An 18478-nucleotide genomic window follows, 5' to 3' on the forward strand; every position below is an offset into this window, starting at 1 on the left:
GATTGGCAGATGTTAGCTCAGGGCCGATCCTCCTCACACACACACACACAAAAAAAAAACAAAAAAACTGGGAACTTAAGGTTATAGTCTGCTCTAAACCTCTGTCCACCAAGCCAGGTAAGCTGGCATAGGCTTTGGGCACCAGGCAAACACCAATGGACTCATGTGTTCTCATTTATATACAGTACATACAAAAGAAAACACATTAGAAGCACATTTTGCTCCGCTTTTGGAAGAAAGGAAACTCTATGTCTCTTTCCAAGGAAACCTTGGAAGCTTTTCTCTGTGAATTGATGAAAGGATCCTATGCCCAACAAATCAAAAAAAAGGTCTTCATTAATAAACTAATGTAATTATCAAAAGTTGGATAAATTGACTTGAAATTACTAGTTTAGACTCAAATCACAAAATATGCCTAACTTAAGATTCATTTTTAGCTTTAAAGTCTGTTATACATAAACTTTCATAGAGCATAGATATAGGTAAACACACCAATCTGAGACAAAAAGTGAAGTATCATAGACTAAACCACTGAATTGTAAAGGGGTAAACATCGGTCCCAATTATCTTTCTCATTAATTATGAGTAAAGCACAAATTGAGAATGGGTTTAGAAATAATAATGCAAACTTTGGCCTATAATAGGGTATGCTTATCAAGCAGACTTTGTACTAACACAAAATCAGATTATGGACTATTAGAAAATCCAGTTCCTCCAAAATGTACATGATTTGCAATTCTCCATCTCAGATAAATGTATTTAGAGAAACCTCATCTCCTCAGGCAGAAGGATGCAGTCCTTTTGCATACCTGCGCTGATTTGACTTTCTGTACAGCACCGTCAAGATAGCTTCATATTTAGTGCCTTGTGTTATGAAAATGAAAACATACTCGTTTTTATGGCTTGTTGCTCGTGCTTTTTTCCCTGCCTTTCTCTGTTCAAACTCCCTTCTCCGGCACTTTCTCTAGCTAAATGAATTTCAAGAGGGGCGTAACCCAATTGTTTGCCTTCTAATAAGCCCTGGGGCATCTACACTTTCTTTTCAGACTATCAAAGAGCACTGTCCCTGCTTCACGATCTTCCTCAGGACTCAAGATTGCCATCAGAACCCACCAAAAAACTAGGAGGCAAGGGAGCCAGAGACTGAATAAAGCTTACTTTTTGTTAGCTATTTTGCCACTTTTAAAAATTCATTTCCAGTATGTAATATTTCTTCTAAGGTAGGCTAAATTTTTTCAGTCTCTTCAGAACCTCATTTTAATGGTTTTGACTCTACAAATGAGGAAGATATACAGTAATTCATGCTAAAACAACTGAAGGGAAATTTAAGTTTGATTCAGCTAGTTATGAAGAACTTGAAAACCAAATCAGACTCTCAGAGGTAGCAGATAAAAATTAAAGACTTTAATAAATCAGTCGATTTGATAGTAATTTGCCAACATATTACTTAGTTGTATTAAAAGCTAAATAAACACAAGAAAATAAACCAAATGTAAATGGCAAAATAGTTTTTAGGAGTAGGAAGAAAAGACTACATTACTAATGGGAAATGTCTACAAAAAAAAGCATATTTTACCTGTCATCATCTTGTGAGAATCGCCTCTGCAAATCCTCTTTATTCCACTGTTCTTTTTCTTTCCCTTGCTCAGGTATGTCTTGGGTTTTTTCCTCATCTCCTGACTCTCTGTTTTTCTCCTTATTACATGTTTTTGTAATCTCTTTCTCTTTCCCATTCTCATTAATTCTTTCTTCCTTTACCTCTTCCTCCTCATGAACTATCTCTTCATGCTTATCCCCTTCTTTCCCTCCCTCTTCTATTCCCTTCGGCCTTTGAAAGCAACACAAATTGAGGGCATGCAAATAAACACAAAAAAGAAAGAAAAAGTCAAGAAAAACTACATATGAAATTAAACAGAAAGGTAATGAAAACTACTAAAACATAAAAATTACATCTTTTAAACATTGAAAACCTTTTTCCAGTGTATACCAGAGCAGTGTGTAAGCACCACTTAATCATAATTTTTTTTAAGTCATATTTTCCTGTTACAAAAGTCTCATGGAAAATAATCGTGGTCTTTCCATTATAGGTTTTTTTTGATCCAATAGGAGTAAAAAAAATAATTTAGCTCAAGTACCCATAAAATCTATAGGTCAAGTGATAAATGCAAATTTATACTAACATATATTAGATTTATCAATTTTCTTGGGAAGCTGAGGACTTTTCCACACATTTATAAAAGTTTCAGGAGGATGGGAGAGCATTCTACTAAAAAGTAATATTCTTATGTTTTCTGAATCACTGAAATGTATTCAGCTAGGAAAAAAACCCTCCAAAATATTATTTTTCACATTCCATGGAACATTAAATAATTCATATCTTCACTTAACCATCACTTTAATTTCAGTAAAAATATAATAATAACCGAATTACTTTTTAAATAGCAAACATGAAAAAATAACTAATGACTATTTCAAGTAATCTTGTAAGAGAATTGTTATAAGTTCTATAAAACTTTTCTGGCAAGAAGTTTGAAAAGTAGATCAAAACAAAATAAAAAGTAATATATACAGAAGTTCTCATTGACATATATTAACCTCTTAGAAATAAAGGCTTTTATGTTGATCTATGAAAAATAAAGACCTTCTAAAACATATTTAGAGGAGTTTCCTGCTCAAGGCCCCTTACTCACCTGATTTTCTTGTTTCCTCTTGGCCGTTCTGATTGGACAGACATGTAGCTTGTGCTGCTGAAACGAGAAGCACTACTAGTCCTTGAAACCGCAGATATATCACTTACATCACTGTCCGAAGATTTAGTGGAAATATTATCTGCCCCTCTATGAGGATCCCATCCTGATCGATACTGTTGACACAGATTGACAAATACGCAGAAGTTGTCAGTATTACCACACAGAGCAATTATTAGCTTCTCCTATTTCAGCACTTTAACTGTCCACAGAGGATACTGCAGAACCCCACTCAGTTGCATATAAAACAAAAGTGCATGGCAATTATCCTAAAAGAAAAATTCAGTTTATATGAAACCTTTGTTTTTAGCAAAGGCAATTAGAGCATTTTCACCACACCCCAATGAAGGCCATTAAAATAGTTTCACAACAGCAATGGCCTCAGAGAAGAATATTTAGGTAAAATCTGGGAAATAAACATTTGGCTTAACATTAGGAAGTAGAATTTATTTTGTTTCTTAATAAAATTTGGAAAAAAAAGTATGATAAAAGTTGCCGTTGTAACTTTTAAAAACCAATTTTAGCAGCCATCAGTTTTCTCTTTAATCCAGTATGCTTCACTGAAAACCTAGAGATAACACAAAACCTAATTATTAAAACACTAACATTTTTTAGAAAAGCCAAGAGAAAAGAGAAAGTTTAATTTCTGAATGGTTGCTGGAATTTTGATGAATCCTAGAAATATTAGAAAAAGTCATTATTATTTACAATAGGTTCAACTTCCTGGAATTGAAATAATCAGATAGTTATCTGGCACAGCCAGGGTGCAGGGTGTTCTAGGTGTTCAAATATTCTGGTCAACTGAAAACCATCATAAATGTTTTATGTTAATGACATTTGGGATGTAAAAAAGAATAGATTTTGGAGTCTGGAAAACCTGGAGTAAGGCAAACTTACTAGCTGGGTAAACTTGAGCAAGTTATTTAACCTTTAAAAGCCTGTTTATAAAATAATAGGGATAATAATACCTTCCTTGCAGGGTTGTTTTGAAAATTAGAAATAATACACGTCTGGTATCTGGCATAATATAAACAAATGCACCCAGTATTATTACTGTATCATTACTACCTGATGGCTATTACTGGGTTAAAAGAATATCTGCTAATAGATTTTTCTTTGTTTGTATGCACTTCAAACATAATACTGAAACATCCTTATCTAATCAATTTTATAATGGAGATTTTTCTAATCATAGATTCTGGCAAAGTTCACAAAGTCTTGGAAAGATGATTATCTTATATAAACCATTTACTGTGACTTGAAGAATCATCACCTAATAAATAGTCCCTGTATGAATAACAATTCACTGCAAATATTAGCTAGATATAAACATTTGGCTAAGATAAAATGAATGGTAATAGGGTATAGTATAAATATTCGATCAGATTCAAATTATCTGGGTTTTTCCCCCAGGATATCCCAGTAACTAGTTATATATTTCTGAGTTAATAACTAATCCTTTTCTTCAAATATAAAATAAAAGGATTATTTCTAAGGCTCCATAAAATTTTAATAATCAAAACCTTAATCTAGAAATATACATTCAAATTAGGTGAGATATTGGCCTTTCTTAGCCCACTTTACCTTTTCACTTTAATGGATAAACTCTCAATTATCAAAAAGAATACAAATAAATTCTTCAAAAAATTGCTGCCTTCTTTTCAGGAAATATCTTTGTAAATAGAATCCGCATGTTGCTTTTAAAGGGAAGATTATTTATTTACAGTGGATTTATTTAGAGAACATTTAGTTCATGACATCTTTTTGTTTTGTTTTGTTTTTATTTATTTTTTCCCCCAAAGCCCCAGTAGATAGTTGTATGTCATAGCTGCACATCCTTCTAGTTGCTGTATGTGGGACACGGCCTCAGCATGGCCGGACAAGCGGTGCGTCAGTGCACGCCCGGGATCTGAACCCGGGCCGCCAGTAGCGAAGCACGTGCACTTAACAGCTAAGACACGGGGCCGGCCCTCATGATATCTTTTTTAAGCTAAACTCATTTTAAAATATCAAAAACAATTTATCTTAACTGGCAATGTCTTCAGCCATTGCCTAGAACAGCATTTCAATGGGTAGATCCAACATTACTATGTTAGCCAGTGTGGGTTAAGAGAATATCTGCACATACATGTATAATACATTGGATATTTATATATGTTTCACCAAATTTATTAAAAGTAAATTTAACTTCAAGTCATGACATAAATGGAAGTATTTTATTTTATTTATATACTTTTTGGACATTTCCTTTATGTGAAAAATGGATGTTTTAAGAAAATTTTCAGAACTATTAACCTCTTCAATAGAGACTGTACTGTACTGTATTAGAGGATTAGATACATACTGTACTATATTTAGAGGACTTTATAATTCTCATTCTTATAATTTATAATAAAAAAAAGAAGCAGTCTGCTATTACATCTTTTAAAATAATTCATCATTGAATAGAAAAGCAGTTTTGGGATTATATTTTTTTCTTTGCTTTTGCTCATGGGATTATTATATCATCTAAATTCAAATGAAAAACCATAAGTTTTAACTCTAAGAGGGAGTAGGGGTAATAATGTAATCAATAAGATCACGTGCTCTGAAGTGAGACTGAATCATTGGTCTGAATTCTGGCTACATAAATTATTAGGTTTGTGATTGTGGGCTAATTGCTTCTGTGAGTTCCAGCTTTTCATCTCTTAAAATGCAGATAACAATGGTACCCATCTCCTAGGTTTGCTGCAAGGACTAAATAAGATAATGTATGTAAAGCACTTAGCACAATATCAGACACAAAACAAGTGTTTCATAAATGACGATGATGACGACAATGATGATGATGATGACTACATTAGACAGTAGCTGAATACTGGCTTAGTATCAATTCTAGGAATATCTTTACCAAAAGAAATATTAGGAAGAAATACTCAATGTTAAATATATTATTTTAGGACTGCTCTAAGATAGAATAAAAATATAATTATTTCTACACATATCCAATAGATTTGTTTCAGAAAACATGTTTATAAAGCAAAATTTAAATATTAAACCAAACTTTCTACTGAGTCCTAGTATGTCCTCAGGCCTCACATTCCCTATTTGGCCAGGTTCATCCATATCTCATCACCTTATCTGGGATTACTGATTCCCAGCTGCAGAATGAGGGATAGCTTTATCTCAGCAGGAAACATATGACACTTGTTGGCTGACACAGAAGATGTCTCATTTTAAACTTTTGTCTCTGGTACTTTATCTTGATATCCAAAGCTGCCTGGCACCTGTGTATCTCATTCTCCTTGACTGGTTCTTGTCTGATTTGCTTTGCCTTCATTTCTGAATCCTAACTGTTTACTTGACTTTTGAATTTCAGTATTTAGGATTCAGACTTTGCATACTCTAGCCTTTGTCTTTTTAGGTCGTCATGATTTTTGATCTTGTTGCTATGATTCATAGGTGTACACAGGCTAGCCGAAGGCTTAAGATTTAAAACTTTTTGTTTTTTAAAACATATATGGTATAAATGGCACATATCTTTGGCTAAGACCTCTCAGATAGTCTAGTTTGCTGAGCTAAAATTTTGAATATGCAAAATTTAAGAAAGATAAGATTCCACATACCATAGTTTTATGCCTTTTATATAATTCATCACATGCTACTTCTTGTTATAGGGGGGTGTGTGTGTGTGTTTATGTTTAATTTTCAAACCCTGTCCAAAAGGCCAGGACAATATCTCCCTTATCTTTGTAACTCTCTTAGCACCTAAGAGTCAAAGATTTACTTTACTTTACTTTAATTTAAACTCTGAGGTTTAGCTTTCATACCAGTAAGATAAGGATAAATCCCATTTTAAGGATTCTCATGAAGAGTAAGAGAAACAATATTTTCAAAATACCCAAGAGTGTGCTTAGCACACGGCTGTTGCTCATTTCCAGAGCCTAAGGCAGATCATAAATAAAACGACACTGAACGGAATAGTTTGTATAAAGAAAACAAAATTAGCTGAAAGCTCTAGTTTGCTGCTGCTTCTGCTATCTACTCAGCTTGCACCAAGTGCATTTGTCTGTCTACTTCCAAACAACTGAGCATGTTTACCTTTGGGACATAGCTCAGGTTCCATTACAAACAGACACACGATAAACAGAATGAGAAATCTGGAAAGTGAGAAATAATAGAAAAATATTTTTATCAATAAAACTTCAGAAGAACATATTTTGAATATATTTAGAATATAATACCTTCACACATACAACTCACAAAAAACCCAGAAATCAAAGTAATAAATGACCTAATACTGGAGTTTACATTTTAAATGGTTTCTTTTTTAGCATTTCATAAATGTATTTTTGCTTTTCCTAAAGTATAATAAACAAAAGTTATATAAACAGTGAGACAGAAGCAGCTAAATTATTATTATACCAAGGAAATGAGTTATGAATGTGAATACGTAAGTTCATTTATTTAGGAAATGATCCAGGTGTTGTCTTGGCACTATACAGTAAACACTGTTTTAAACAATTAGTACATATTAGTTTATAGCTGACAGATGAACAATGTTCATCATTTTCTTGAATGGAACAAAAACAAAAAGGACTTATTGCATAAGATTACACTATCTCAGCTGAAAACTGCTGTTTGGAGATCATTAAAATCTTGGAAAAGAGTGAGGAAGCTTTTCCTAACAACATTTTGATGTTTTGTACATTACTATTAAGCAGATCATGAACTAGAAAAATTTACAGGAAATTATTATTCTTCAGGATGTTCCAGACTCTAAAGAGTTCTTAAGTGGCCTGGAAAAGTTAATGCTCTCTCTACTTATCTAACATTAGTGGAAAGTAACAGCATATCTGCAAAGCTCTATTGAAAGGAAAGTTATTATTAAAATTTTAGAATAATATTCCTGATAAAAAAGTGAATTCAAATTTGTAAAATAAAATTTTCATTTTTTCCAGTATACTCATTTGAAGTTAGATAATTTCCTAGTTTGATTTCTCTACAGCGTCTTAGCAACTCAGGTTATTTGAGCCTTGTACATGAACTTCTCCGACAAAACGTGTGGGTGGGATTACAAGAGTTCCCTTAAGCACTGTTTGTCTTCAATTTAATAAATCTCACCAGAAAACTGCAATTTGCTGTCTACAACTCTAGTCTAAGAATTGGTTACTGCAAAATACTGGGCAGTAAGAAAGCCCACGTTTGAAGAAAAACAAGTTTCATGCCACTAAGAAGTACTTGGAGGAATATTCATCATATTCAGAGAGAAAACACAATGAGTAGATCAAAAGAGAGGAAAAAACTTAGGGCAAACAATCTTGGGAAAAGAAAGGAGAAGCTGAGGTCCTGGGCAGGGCTCTTGGTATCAGCCTGGGTGTGTAGAGGAGACAAGAAGAGAGCAGAGCGAGTCTTGGCACTGGAGTCAATTAAATAATCATGTGAGTAAGAAGATGCTCTCATTTTTGCTATCCTATTTTTATTTCATAACATAATTCAAAGAAAGTAGCTGTCGTCTTTTGATAGCACCGCAATTGCAGGTACTCCCTCTCTGAGGAGATGCTTCCAGATAACTTTTTCTGTGTGGTAGCCAAAGCTCTTATCAGTACCTGATTTGAATGCTGTACTCGGCAAAAATCTGTTTGTCAGAGATAATTTGTTTAGACAGAACTCCTAAAGAGGGTTTTGTGTGATAAGTTCTCTACTTGGGAGGCAGAAGACGAGAGGAAAGGCCACAGAAAATTGAGGGCTAATTTAAGATTTAGCCTTGTAAACAATATTCTGCACACGAAATCCCAGCTAGAAAAGTCTTTCTTAATTCCTTCAAGAATCATCAATCACTGCCTTGAGTGTTCCTGAACTACTTTATTAACGCCTTTCTTATAATTTCATCACGTGTATTTCTCTCTCTTATCTATATCTATCTATCTATCTATCTATCTATCTATCTATCTATCTATCTATCTATCTACCTACCTACCTACCTATCCATCCTGCTAGATTATAAGCTCCCTGAGGATAATGATGGTCTTATTTATTTTAGTATTCCCATTATCTAGATCAGTGCCTGGAAGGTAGTAAGAACTCAATGAATGTTTAATAAATTGAAATGAATGGAATGGTTGTTTTATCTGGGCTATATACTGGAGTATTATCTCCAGTATGAAGTATCAAATCAGAGTATAAAATACTGTGATGATAGCTGAATGGAGTTTAATCACTTAATCCTTTCCTTCTCTGTGGTGGGTATAGGCAATGGTGTGCTGGTATATGTTTAACAACCAGCTACCCAAGGGGAAAAAGTTCTGAGTTAGTGTTTGCTGATTTCTGAGCAATAAATACTCCCACCATGGCTGATTTCAAGTTACCAAGTGGTCACCAAACACAGAGTTGGTGCACACCTCTGGGCATGGGGTTTAGGAATATATGCATTGTTTGAAGGATTCACTAAGGCTCGATAGGAGACAATGAGTAAAGGGCAATAAGATATCGTATCTGTGAATTACTCATCCAGAAATCTTGTGAAAGATGGAACAGCAAGAACAGGTTAAGGTGAACCCACAATGGGAGAAAGGGTGACCATTAGCCTATAGGCCAAACTTACCAAAGAGCCAACTGTCTCTTGGTCTGAAGGAAATTTATAAGGTTAATGATTTCTCCTGGAGTTTGTAAAGGAGAAATTATCGCTAGTAGTCAATTATAACTTTCCCAAAGGCTTGGCTCTGCGGGAACTCTGTCTATTAGTAATCAGCTGCTCCTTGAGAAACAGCATCCTTTATCTACTCGCATCAATTCCTCACAATTTTCAGAGATGGAAATGCCAGTTCTGCAACAAAATCCTAGGTTTAGAGAGCTCAAGTAGCTGCACAGCTCATGCTTCTGCCCTTAACAAATGCATTTATCACTTTCCTCCGCAGAATCCATAACTCTTCACCCATTCTAGTCTGTCATTTACTGAAACTGTTGTAAAAAGCAAACAAAAAACACCAATAATATTCTAATTTACCAGCCAGTAGTGTTTTTTTAGTTTTTTTCTTTCTTGATTTTGCGATTACATCTAATATTGTTGAAGTCCTCTCTCTTCCTGAAACTTTTCCACAATGGCTCCCAGATAATGTCACTCATGGTTTCTCCCCCATCTCCCTGACTATCTTTCTTAATCTCCTTCACTGGCTTCACGTTCCCTGACCTGCTTTTAAATTATATCTTCCCAAAATTTTAATCTTTAGCCCTCTTTTCTTTTCACTATACATATTCTTCCAGGATGATCTAATCTATTATCTATTCATATTAACCACCATGTAATGACTAATAAATCCTTATCTTTTGCCCTCACCTTTCTCCCAAGCTTCAGATCTGTATTTCCAGATGCTAACAGGACATCTCCCATATGTTGTTTTGCAGGTACATCAAATTCAATGTGGCCAAAACCAAATTTATTCTCTTTCACCCCAAACCAGCTGTTCTTGTATCTCCTATACTCCTGGCATTATTTAATAGACTCACTATCCAACTAAAATCTAGAAAATTTGTGAGTTATCTTTGACTTCTCCTTCTCTAATACTCTCCACTCTAATTATTCAAGAAATATGGCTTACTCACTTTATGGAAATAAATATCTCAATATTTAGCTATTTGGGGCTTATGAATGGGTCCTTGGTCTTTCATGTTGGTAACTAGAGTCTATTACACCTATTTATTTACTGCAGTTCCTGCTGAATGCCTACCAATATTCTTTTTCCCCCTTTGTTCTTTACTAAAAGAATCCAGATTTATTTTGGTGGTCGACAACAACAAAATAAAACAACTTCATTTTCCAGGATCCCTTGTAGTGAGGATGATCATTTGACTTGAGTTTAGCCTCTGAGATAGAAGCAAGAATCTAGGGGGTGGGGTTTGGAGAGAGCTATTACTTTTCTGATTACAGTGGGCTGACTCAGCTGGTATGGACATCTGCCCTTCTCTTTTCGCTTTTCTTTTTGATTGAAGTTTAAACATGAGCCTAGAGGTGCAGTAGTCATTCTGTGACAATGGGGATGAATGTCTTACTCGAAGAACAGGGAACAGGAAGATAAGCTCTAAGAACAGCTCTTAAACAGTAGTACCAGCCCTGGGCTGCTGTTTGAATCCCTTGTTTGTGAAAAAAAAAAAAATCCTTATTTATTCAGATAATTTTGTCAGGTTTTTTGTTATGAACATCTGAATGCAAACCCAAATGATATACCACTCATCCTGTTCTGTGACAGAAAAATATTTTCTGAGTTTATGGTATAAGGGTACATTCTTTAACCAACAACATTGATGAAAACCATAATGTAGTCATCTAATTTTGATGAGAAGAGGCAGTATATCGTAATGACCATGGGATACAGAGTTGAAAGATATGGATATGTAACTGCTCTCCCACTTACTGGTAGCTTGGGCAAGTCTCTTAACTTCTCTGAGCCTGAGGTGAGCTTTAAATGAGATGACAGATCTTAATATATAGTAAATATTTATCATGACAATAATTAGGTGTAGTCTATGATGAAATTAAGGAAGCTCTAGATTATGGTACTCAATTTTCATCATCATTTGGCTATAATCTAAATTTGGCTAAAATTGGAATAATTTTTATGGTTTACAAAAAATTTTCAAGTATTTTATATATCAGTTTTCTTTTCCCCAACATCTAAGACACCTATTATTTTTTAAATTTACAGATAATATGTATTAAGACTTAGTCATTTATTGATTTATATATATCCACATAAGTTAAATGATTTTTTCTTTTTCAACAGCTTTAGTGAGTCTTAGATTTATTTTTATGCCCTTTGTTATTTCAAACAAATGTCATCTAAAATTTCTGCCTCAATCAAGAAGTGTTCTCAAAGTCTGATCTTCCCAGACCCTTAAACGTATTAATAACAATCTCTCATTCTGATATATACAACATTTCATTTATATCCAAGCCCAGAGACAGAACAGAATGCCTGCTGATAGTCCAAACCAATGAGCCCATCATTTTTCTAGAAGAGAGAAGACTCATTGTTAAAGCACTTATGGCATCATTATGACTAAATGCTTCTCCAAGCCCTCAGGTTAGAAACCTGTAAGATCTAGCTAGAATTAAGAAATATGATAAAGAAACTCTCCTTAGTCATAAGAATTCCTGATACTTGGTCCTTTGTAATATCTTTAAATATTACATGGCTTATTATATGATTTTTGTACTTTTTAGAGAATATTTACATCTTTTATTAGGATATGGGGTGGATACATTACAGATATTGAGTGGCAAGCTAGCATCCCAAAAGTTGCAACAGAAATGAGACGAGAATACAGCAGTAGGACCAAGGTCCTGGGAATCTAAAGCAGGCAGAAACACAACAAAATTTAATGGATTAGGGATATGAAATGGGACTCCTTTTCAAATATTTGTACCTTAGAAAGTAACAGAGTAACTCAAGGTACTTGTATCTAAGAGAATCAGGGCTAAATAATAGCCTGAATAACCATATAGTGTTGAAATACCTGAAAGGGCCTGAGCATTGCTCTGACCCCTCAAATTCACACATAGGGCAGGTATAATTACACGATGATGAAAATTGGGAAGAGAGCCACTACTCTTATTCTTTGTGTGAGAAGTTAGAGCAGCATCAGCTGGGTTTGCATTAAGACCAATTGAGGTGGAGTGAACAGTCAAAACATGGCAAGGAATAACAATTACATCTTTCTTGGACTACAGCAAAAGCCTCTGACTGGGATTCCTTGTCATTAATCTCCTTTTCAAATACATCTTAAGTATACCATTAGAGATATCTTATAAAAGTACAAATTTGTTCATATTGGTGACCTCGTCAAAAATCTTCAAAGCCCGTGATTGCAAAGAACAACATTCTAGATTTTTAACTGAGTAATTCAAAGCCCTCGACAATGTGATCCTAGCCAACTTTCCCATTCTTAGTTCCTAATATGTTCCCCAATTTGTTGTATATTTCCATTCTAAAGGACACCTAGCTATTCGTTAAACATGGCTTGTGCTCATATGCTTCTATAACTTTGCTTAAGCTCTCCCCTCTGCCTGACATGTCCTTCACCTCATGTATTATTCTACAGTGTATTCCCAGATTTCTCCAAGCCAAATGAATATTTCTCTTTTTATGCTTCCTTTTCACAGTTTACTTTTATTATGTCACTTAACACAGCCTATTTTGTGTGAGCATTACTTATGTACATGTTTTTCACTAATTTGATTATGAGCTCCTATTCTGGAAGGATTATGCTCGGCTGCCTCTCTCCTTTCCTCCCACTCTCCTTCCTTTCCTTTAATCCTCTCTCTTCTTTTTCTCATTTCTCCGTCCCTTCATCCCTTCTTTCCTTTATTCCTTCCTCATTCACTCAGTCCTTCATTTTACTGTTATTTGCTTGATTGTTTTTCTGGCAATTGTTTTTCTTTTAACGTTGCAGAACCAGATCCAGAATTCCAGTTGATCAGCTGTAGAGACAACCCAGGCGTGCAGTTCTGAGTTGCAGAAAAGAGAAAGTTACTAAATGTTCCCCAGGATTACAAAATATGTTCAGATATAGAAAAGAGGACTTCTATAATCACTGTTTAAGCAAAAAGCCCAAGAAAGTTACTTGGTGCTGAAACATACTTTTAGCTATTCGCTCATTACTGAGTCATTCAAAAAACTAAAAGTGACCTCAAAGAGGGTGTCATCTAGCTTCCTCATTTTATAGATGAGAAAATTGAGAGACAGAGAAGTAAAGTGAATTGACTAAGATTATTCAACTTGTTAGTATTAAAGTTTTTCTATTTCTTTTCATTTAAAATTTTTGTGTAGGGCTGGCCCCGTGGTGTAGTGTTAAGTTCAGCACAGTCCGCTTCAGCGGCCCGGATTCGTGGGTTTGGATCCCCAGTGCAGACCTACACCACTGGTCAGCCATGCTAAGGCAGTGACCCACATACCAAATAGAGGAAGACTGGCACAGATGTCAGCTCAAGGTGAATCTTCCTCACCAAAAAAAAAAAAAATTTGTAAACTATAATTTCACTTTTAATGGGATACTACGCAAGCATATTTAGAACCTAAGTCATTTCTTTTTGAAATGTTTATAACACTATAAAATAAAGATTTTTTTCCTTTTCTGAAATTTTGAAGATTCTATCTAAAATGACATGTATAATCAGAATACAAAAACAGCATGAAAATAACACTACAATTGTAACACTACAATACCACACTATCTATAACTATAACTGGATGGATTTTAAAGAAGTAAAACTTTAAAATAATAAAAAAAACACTATCATACAAACTAAACTGAATTAAAAAAATGTTTTATGTCCTATTAAAATAACTCCTTTACATCCCATTTAAAAATCAGGTAATTTTTTTTTTTTGCAGAAAATGTAAAGGAGCTTAAGAAGTAACATGTTCTTATACGACTGGACCCTGAAGACTGATAGCCTTGCTGCGAGTATTCCCAGTCACAAAAATGACCTGAAAAGGGCCAATCAGAAAATCATAGCCATTTTCTTTGTCAGTCAAGAAGTTGTACTGAGCTGGTGGGTTTTGGTTCATCCATCAGAATGAAGTTCAACTGCAAGGTTTTTTTATTATCCCTACTTCACATGTTACAATAAATAATAAAAATAACTACCTTTATTAGGTACTCCCATGTGCCAGGCTGCGTTCTACATCCTTTTACATACAATATTTCTACCTCCTGAAGTTACCACCCAGCCAAAATTTCCTACTCTCATATGAGACATACTTCAAGGTTAGTTATATTATTTCCAGACTGGAGTATTATTCTACAATCTTTAAAATTAATAAAATAGAAATAATTAAAATTACATGTTTAGGAAAACATTAGCAAATTTATTTTGCCAATAAATAATATCTGTAATACTTCCATTTGAAGAAAAACTACAACTAATTTTTGTGTTCATGAACAAAGTTATTACATAATAAAACTGTAGATATGTTCAAATTAGATCAACCAAATTAAACTGAAATTATAGGTGTGGATGGTTCCATGCTGCCCTAGTTGACTGATTGCCCTAATTGACTAAAGGTTCTGACTTAAGTGTCAATTCAAACTTAGCTATCAATTATTTCATGTGAAGTAACAGGCAAAAACACTGTACATATAAATTTTTTCTCTAAATCATAATTACTATGCCATAAGTTAACTCAAAAATGTATAGATTCAATCGTTTGTGAGAATATATCTAGTAGAGAGCCTGAGAGTGATCAGAGATTACAGAATCAACGAAGGAAACATTTGATGAAAGAAATGAAATATAGAAAACCTAGTTCAAACCTAATTTTAAAGATTAGACTATAAGATTAAATGATTTGCTTAATTAACGATGAAGTTGCCTAAAACCCAAGGGTTAATATATAGTGATTTTTTTTTTAATGCAGCCTCCAAAGTACCATATATTTGTGTGACACTTTATAAATTACAAGGTTTCCTCAATTTGTACACAGAAAAAACGTTGGGTTGTGGAGATGATTGGGCAATTTATCCTAAGTCTTATCAATAATAGAATCAAAATTAGAACTGAAATCTTCCAATTCTTTCTCCATATTATTTCTAGTATGATTAACTCTAGACAGCAATTAATAAACATATGCCTATTAGAAAATTTGCTTTTGACTTTTATTCAATAATCTACACATACTGTCTCCTGAAGTTCATATCTTGTCCTTATCTTGATACAAAATGCTTAACAATCACCTCCTCTAAAATCTTTTCCAAGCATACACCACCCCTGTCATTCTAGCTTCCACTCAGCACCCATGTCCTTATTCATTCACACAAAAAAATCCCACTGAGTGCTTATTATAGCCAAAGCAAAGTACTTGCCACTGGAGAGACTACAAAGATGAATAAAATATAGTGCCCATTCTCAAGAAGCGTATGGTTTAACATAGAGAAGAAATAAGCAAATAATCACCATATAAGACAGAATATATGTATTTTAGGAGGTGATAAATGCCATGGTTGGTTCAGAAGATATATATGTTTTCGCATCTCTGTTGTTTTGAATATTCTTATATTTGTAATTTTTTATATGTCCATACTTAACCCTTTTAGATCACATGAAATCTGAGTTGGAAAGAATGTTTCTGCCCTATTTATCACATTTTCTTCCTTTCTTATTTCCCATATCCTCCTTGATTCTATAAAGCAAGATCTCTTTCCCCTTGGTGACCCATTATCATTCATCCCTTGTATCCCCTGTAGGGTATTCTAGTTGTTAGCAAGCCAGTAACTCTGAAGGCTTGATGAGGCAAAAATGAATGCATTTTTTTTTTTCCCTGAAGGTAAAAGAAAAATGTTTCCCCTGTGTGTTCTTAGGCAATATACAGGAAGAAATTATGCTCTTGGCAATAGCAGTTATTGTCCATAGTTGATCCTTTTAGCAGCAGTTAGCTGGATGCAATTTATTTAAAATTCTTTCTTTTGTCAGTTTTTAGCAATACTATATTTACTAAAAAGGGAGAAATTACAATTCTTCTGTAATTTTATAGTGTTCTATAACATGTAAGTTGCTGTCTTAATCATCTCAAATGACTTCTTCATAATTAAAAAATATCCTTTTCACATTTCCTGGCTTGACATGTGATTATATAGTAGGAGGTCACAATTCTCAAATTCTTGTAAAGAAAAGGGGCATATGCTTGAATGTCAGCATGAAATGATGGCTAAGAAAACCATATTTAAATTTAAATGTGGTTTTATGACTAAGAAAAATAATTTTAAAAATGAACTTGCAAACACAAAAACAAAATATTTTATCTCCTAGAATGTGATAAAGTAGTTGGCAAAATAGAAAGAGAAAAGCAACAAAATTTTAAGAAATCAAAAAGTTCGAAATAAAATAGCTACAGTTAGCTGCCTTAACATCTGTATTCACATTATAACGAAATATGCTTTCATAATGCATTAAAGTGATAATTTTAAAAACCATTAATTACTGTGTAGAGATATGTTATGGCTAAACTGAGTATCCCCAAAATTCATAGGCTGTAATCTTAACTCCTAGTACCTCAGTGTGTGACAATATTTGGGGATAGGGTCTTGAAAGAGGTAATTAAGGTAAAATGAGGTCATATGGGTGGGTCCAAATCCCATATGACTGGTGTCCTCATAAGAAGAGAAAATTTGGACAGAGACACACACAGAGGAATGACCATGTGAAGACACAGCAAGAAGATGGCTATCTGCAAGCCAAGGAGGTCTCAGAAGAAACCAAACCTGCCAACACTTTGATCTTGGACTTCTAGCCTCCAGAGTTATGAGAAAACTAATTTCTGTTGTTTAAGCTACCTAGTCCATAGCATTTTGTTACAGCAGCCCTAGCAAATTAATATAAGATTTTAAGAAAAAAAGGAACCTAAAGTTGGAAACTTCTAAATTCAAAAATTAATCACAGATAAAAATTCAAAATTTCTAAAATTCCATTAAAATTATTTACCATTACCATTAAGTTTTTAACTGTAGATCTTTTACATAAAATGAGGTGTATTTGTACCTATGAGACAAGGAAGAAATGAACAGTTGTTGCTTCCATCACTAAAATATGGAGGAGAGAAATTCTCCTTTGGCTCAGAGCTTTAGGATGTGTGTGTGTGTGCATGTGTGTAGATATAGATAAATTACATGTAAATATAATTTTATCTCTCTCTCTCTACCTTTAAATTAAAGTTGAAGTACATCCGGCTTGCTAGGGAGTAGAAATGGTAAGAAAAATAATTTCAGGTAAATAAAAATTTGACTAAACTTATAAAAATAAGACAATCCATATCAATTTTTAGACTTTTTAAATTATCATTAATTTTTACACTTTTCCTCCCTTCCTATCCACATAGTTTTAGAATTACCTTAAAGACATACTTATTTATATCTAGTAGATTGTTGATGGCAACAAATATAGACCTGAATCCCGAAGGGCTTTGGTAAGAGCAAGTTATCTGTTGTAAACGATTCTTCTTTTTCTCCTTCTTCCCTATCATCATCAGCAGCATCAGCAGCAGCATCATCATCATCACCATCATCATATCACAGCTAACATTTACTTATTCCTTATTATGTTCCAAACTCTGTTTAAGAGTTATACATATATAAATAGATTTAATCTTGAAAACAATCCTATGAGGTAGGTACTATTATTAGGACACCTTACAGAATAAGAAACTTAGGCACAAGGATGTTAATTAACTTGCCCAAGGTCATAGGAATAGTGACAGAGGTAGGATTTGAACCCAGGCCATCTGATTCTGGAGTCCACACTTTTAATACTAGTCTGTAGTCTATATGTAATCATAATTACTAAAAATAAATTGAAGAGTGATTAATAAAATTGCCTATATATCTCTATTACTGTAATCAAGACCTCAGAAGTTGTGCTGTGAACGTGGCTGCTACTGTGGTTACTGACAATGCACACCAATAGCAAGAAGCTATCCAATGGCTCATATTGATCATCCCTTCATTTATTTATCTCAAAAATAAAGGAAGAAATTATATAAACATATATAGAAATTTCTTAGCTACTTTTAAATTCTAGTTTGGTGGATGTTCAAAATCTACCCTCATGAACATGAATGAGAAGAGAGCATAGAAGAGAGAAAATAGGATATAAAGGCTTTTCAAATATGATTTTATTTAGTTTCTTTGTCATTTCAATCTACAACTCTCTTTTAATTAAGCTATATAGCTATTTGTCAATTTTGTAGGTGAGATAGAAGTTT

General features: G+C 33.8%; 1 protein-coding gene across 8 annotated transcripts in view; it reads right to left on the reverse strand.

Annotated features, from left to right (window-relative positions):
- Positions 1-18478, reverse strand: part of RIMS2 (regulating synaptic membrane exocytosis 2) — a 617446-nt gene that overhangs the window by 136872 nt on the left and 462096 nt on the right. For 5 of the 8 annotated variants that reach the window (XM_087447556.1, XM_087447561.1, XM_087447557.1 and 2 more), the window contains one exon: positions 2691-2863. In XM_087447556.1, the coding sequence (XP_087303682.1) occupies positions 2691-2863 (173 nt within the window). Of the gene's footprint in view, positions 1-1576; positions 1829-2690; positions 2864-18478 lie in introns of all 8 variants that reach the window. The other 3 variants (XM_087447558.1, XM_014788104.2, XM_087447555.1) reach the window with 1 other exon arrangement.

The sequence above is a fragment of the Ceratotherium simum genome, chromosome 23 (assembly GCF_057802395.1).
Source record: "Ceratotherium simum simum isolate JZ-2026a chromosome 23, ASM5780239v1, whole genome shotgun sequence".
NCBI classification, from domain to species: domain Eukaryota; kingdom Metazoa; phylum Chordata; class Mammalia; order Perissodactyla; family Rhinocerotidae; genus Ceratotherium; species Ceratotherium simum.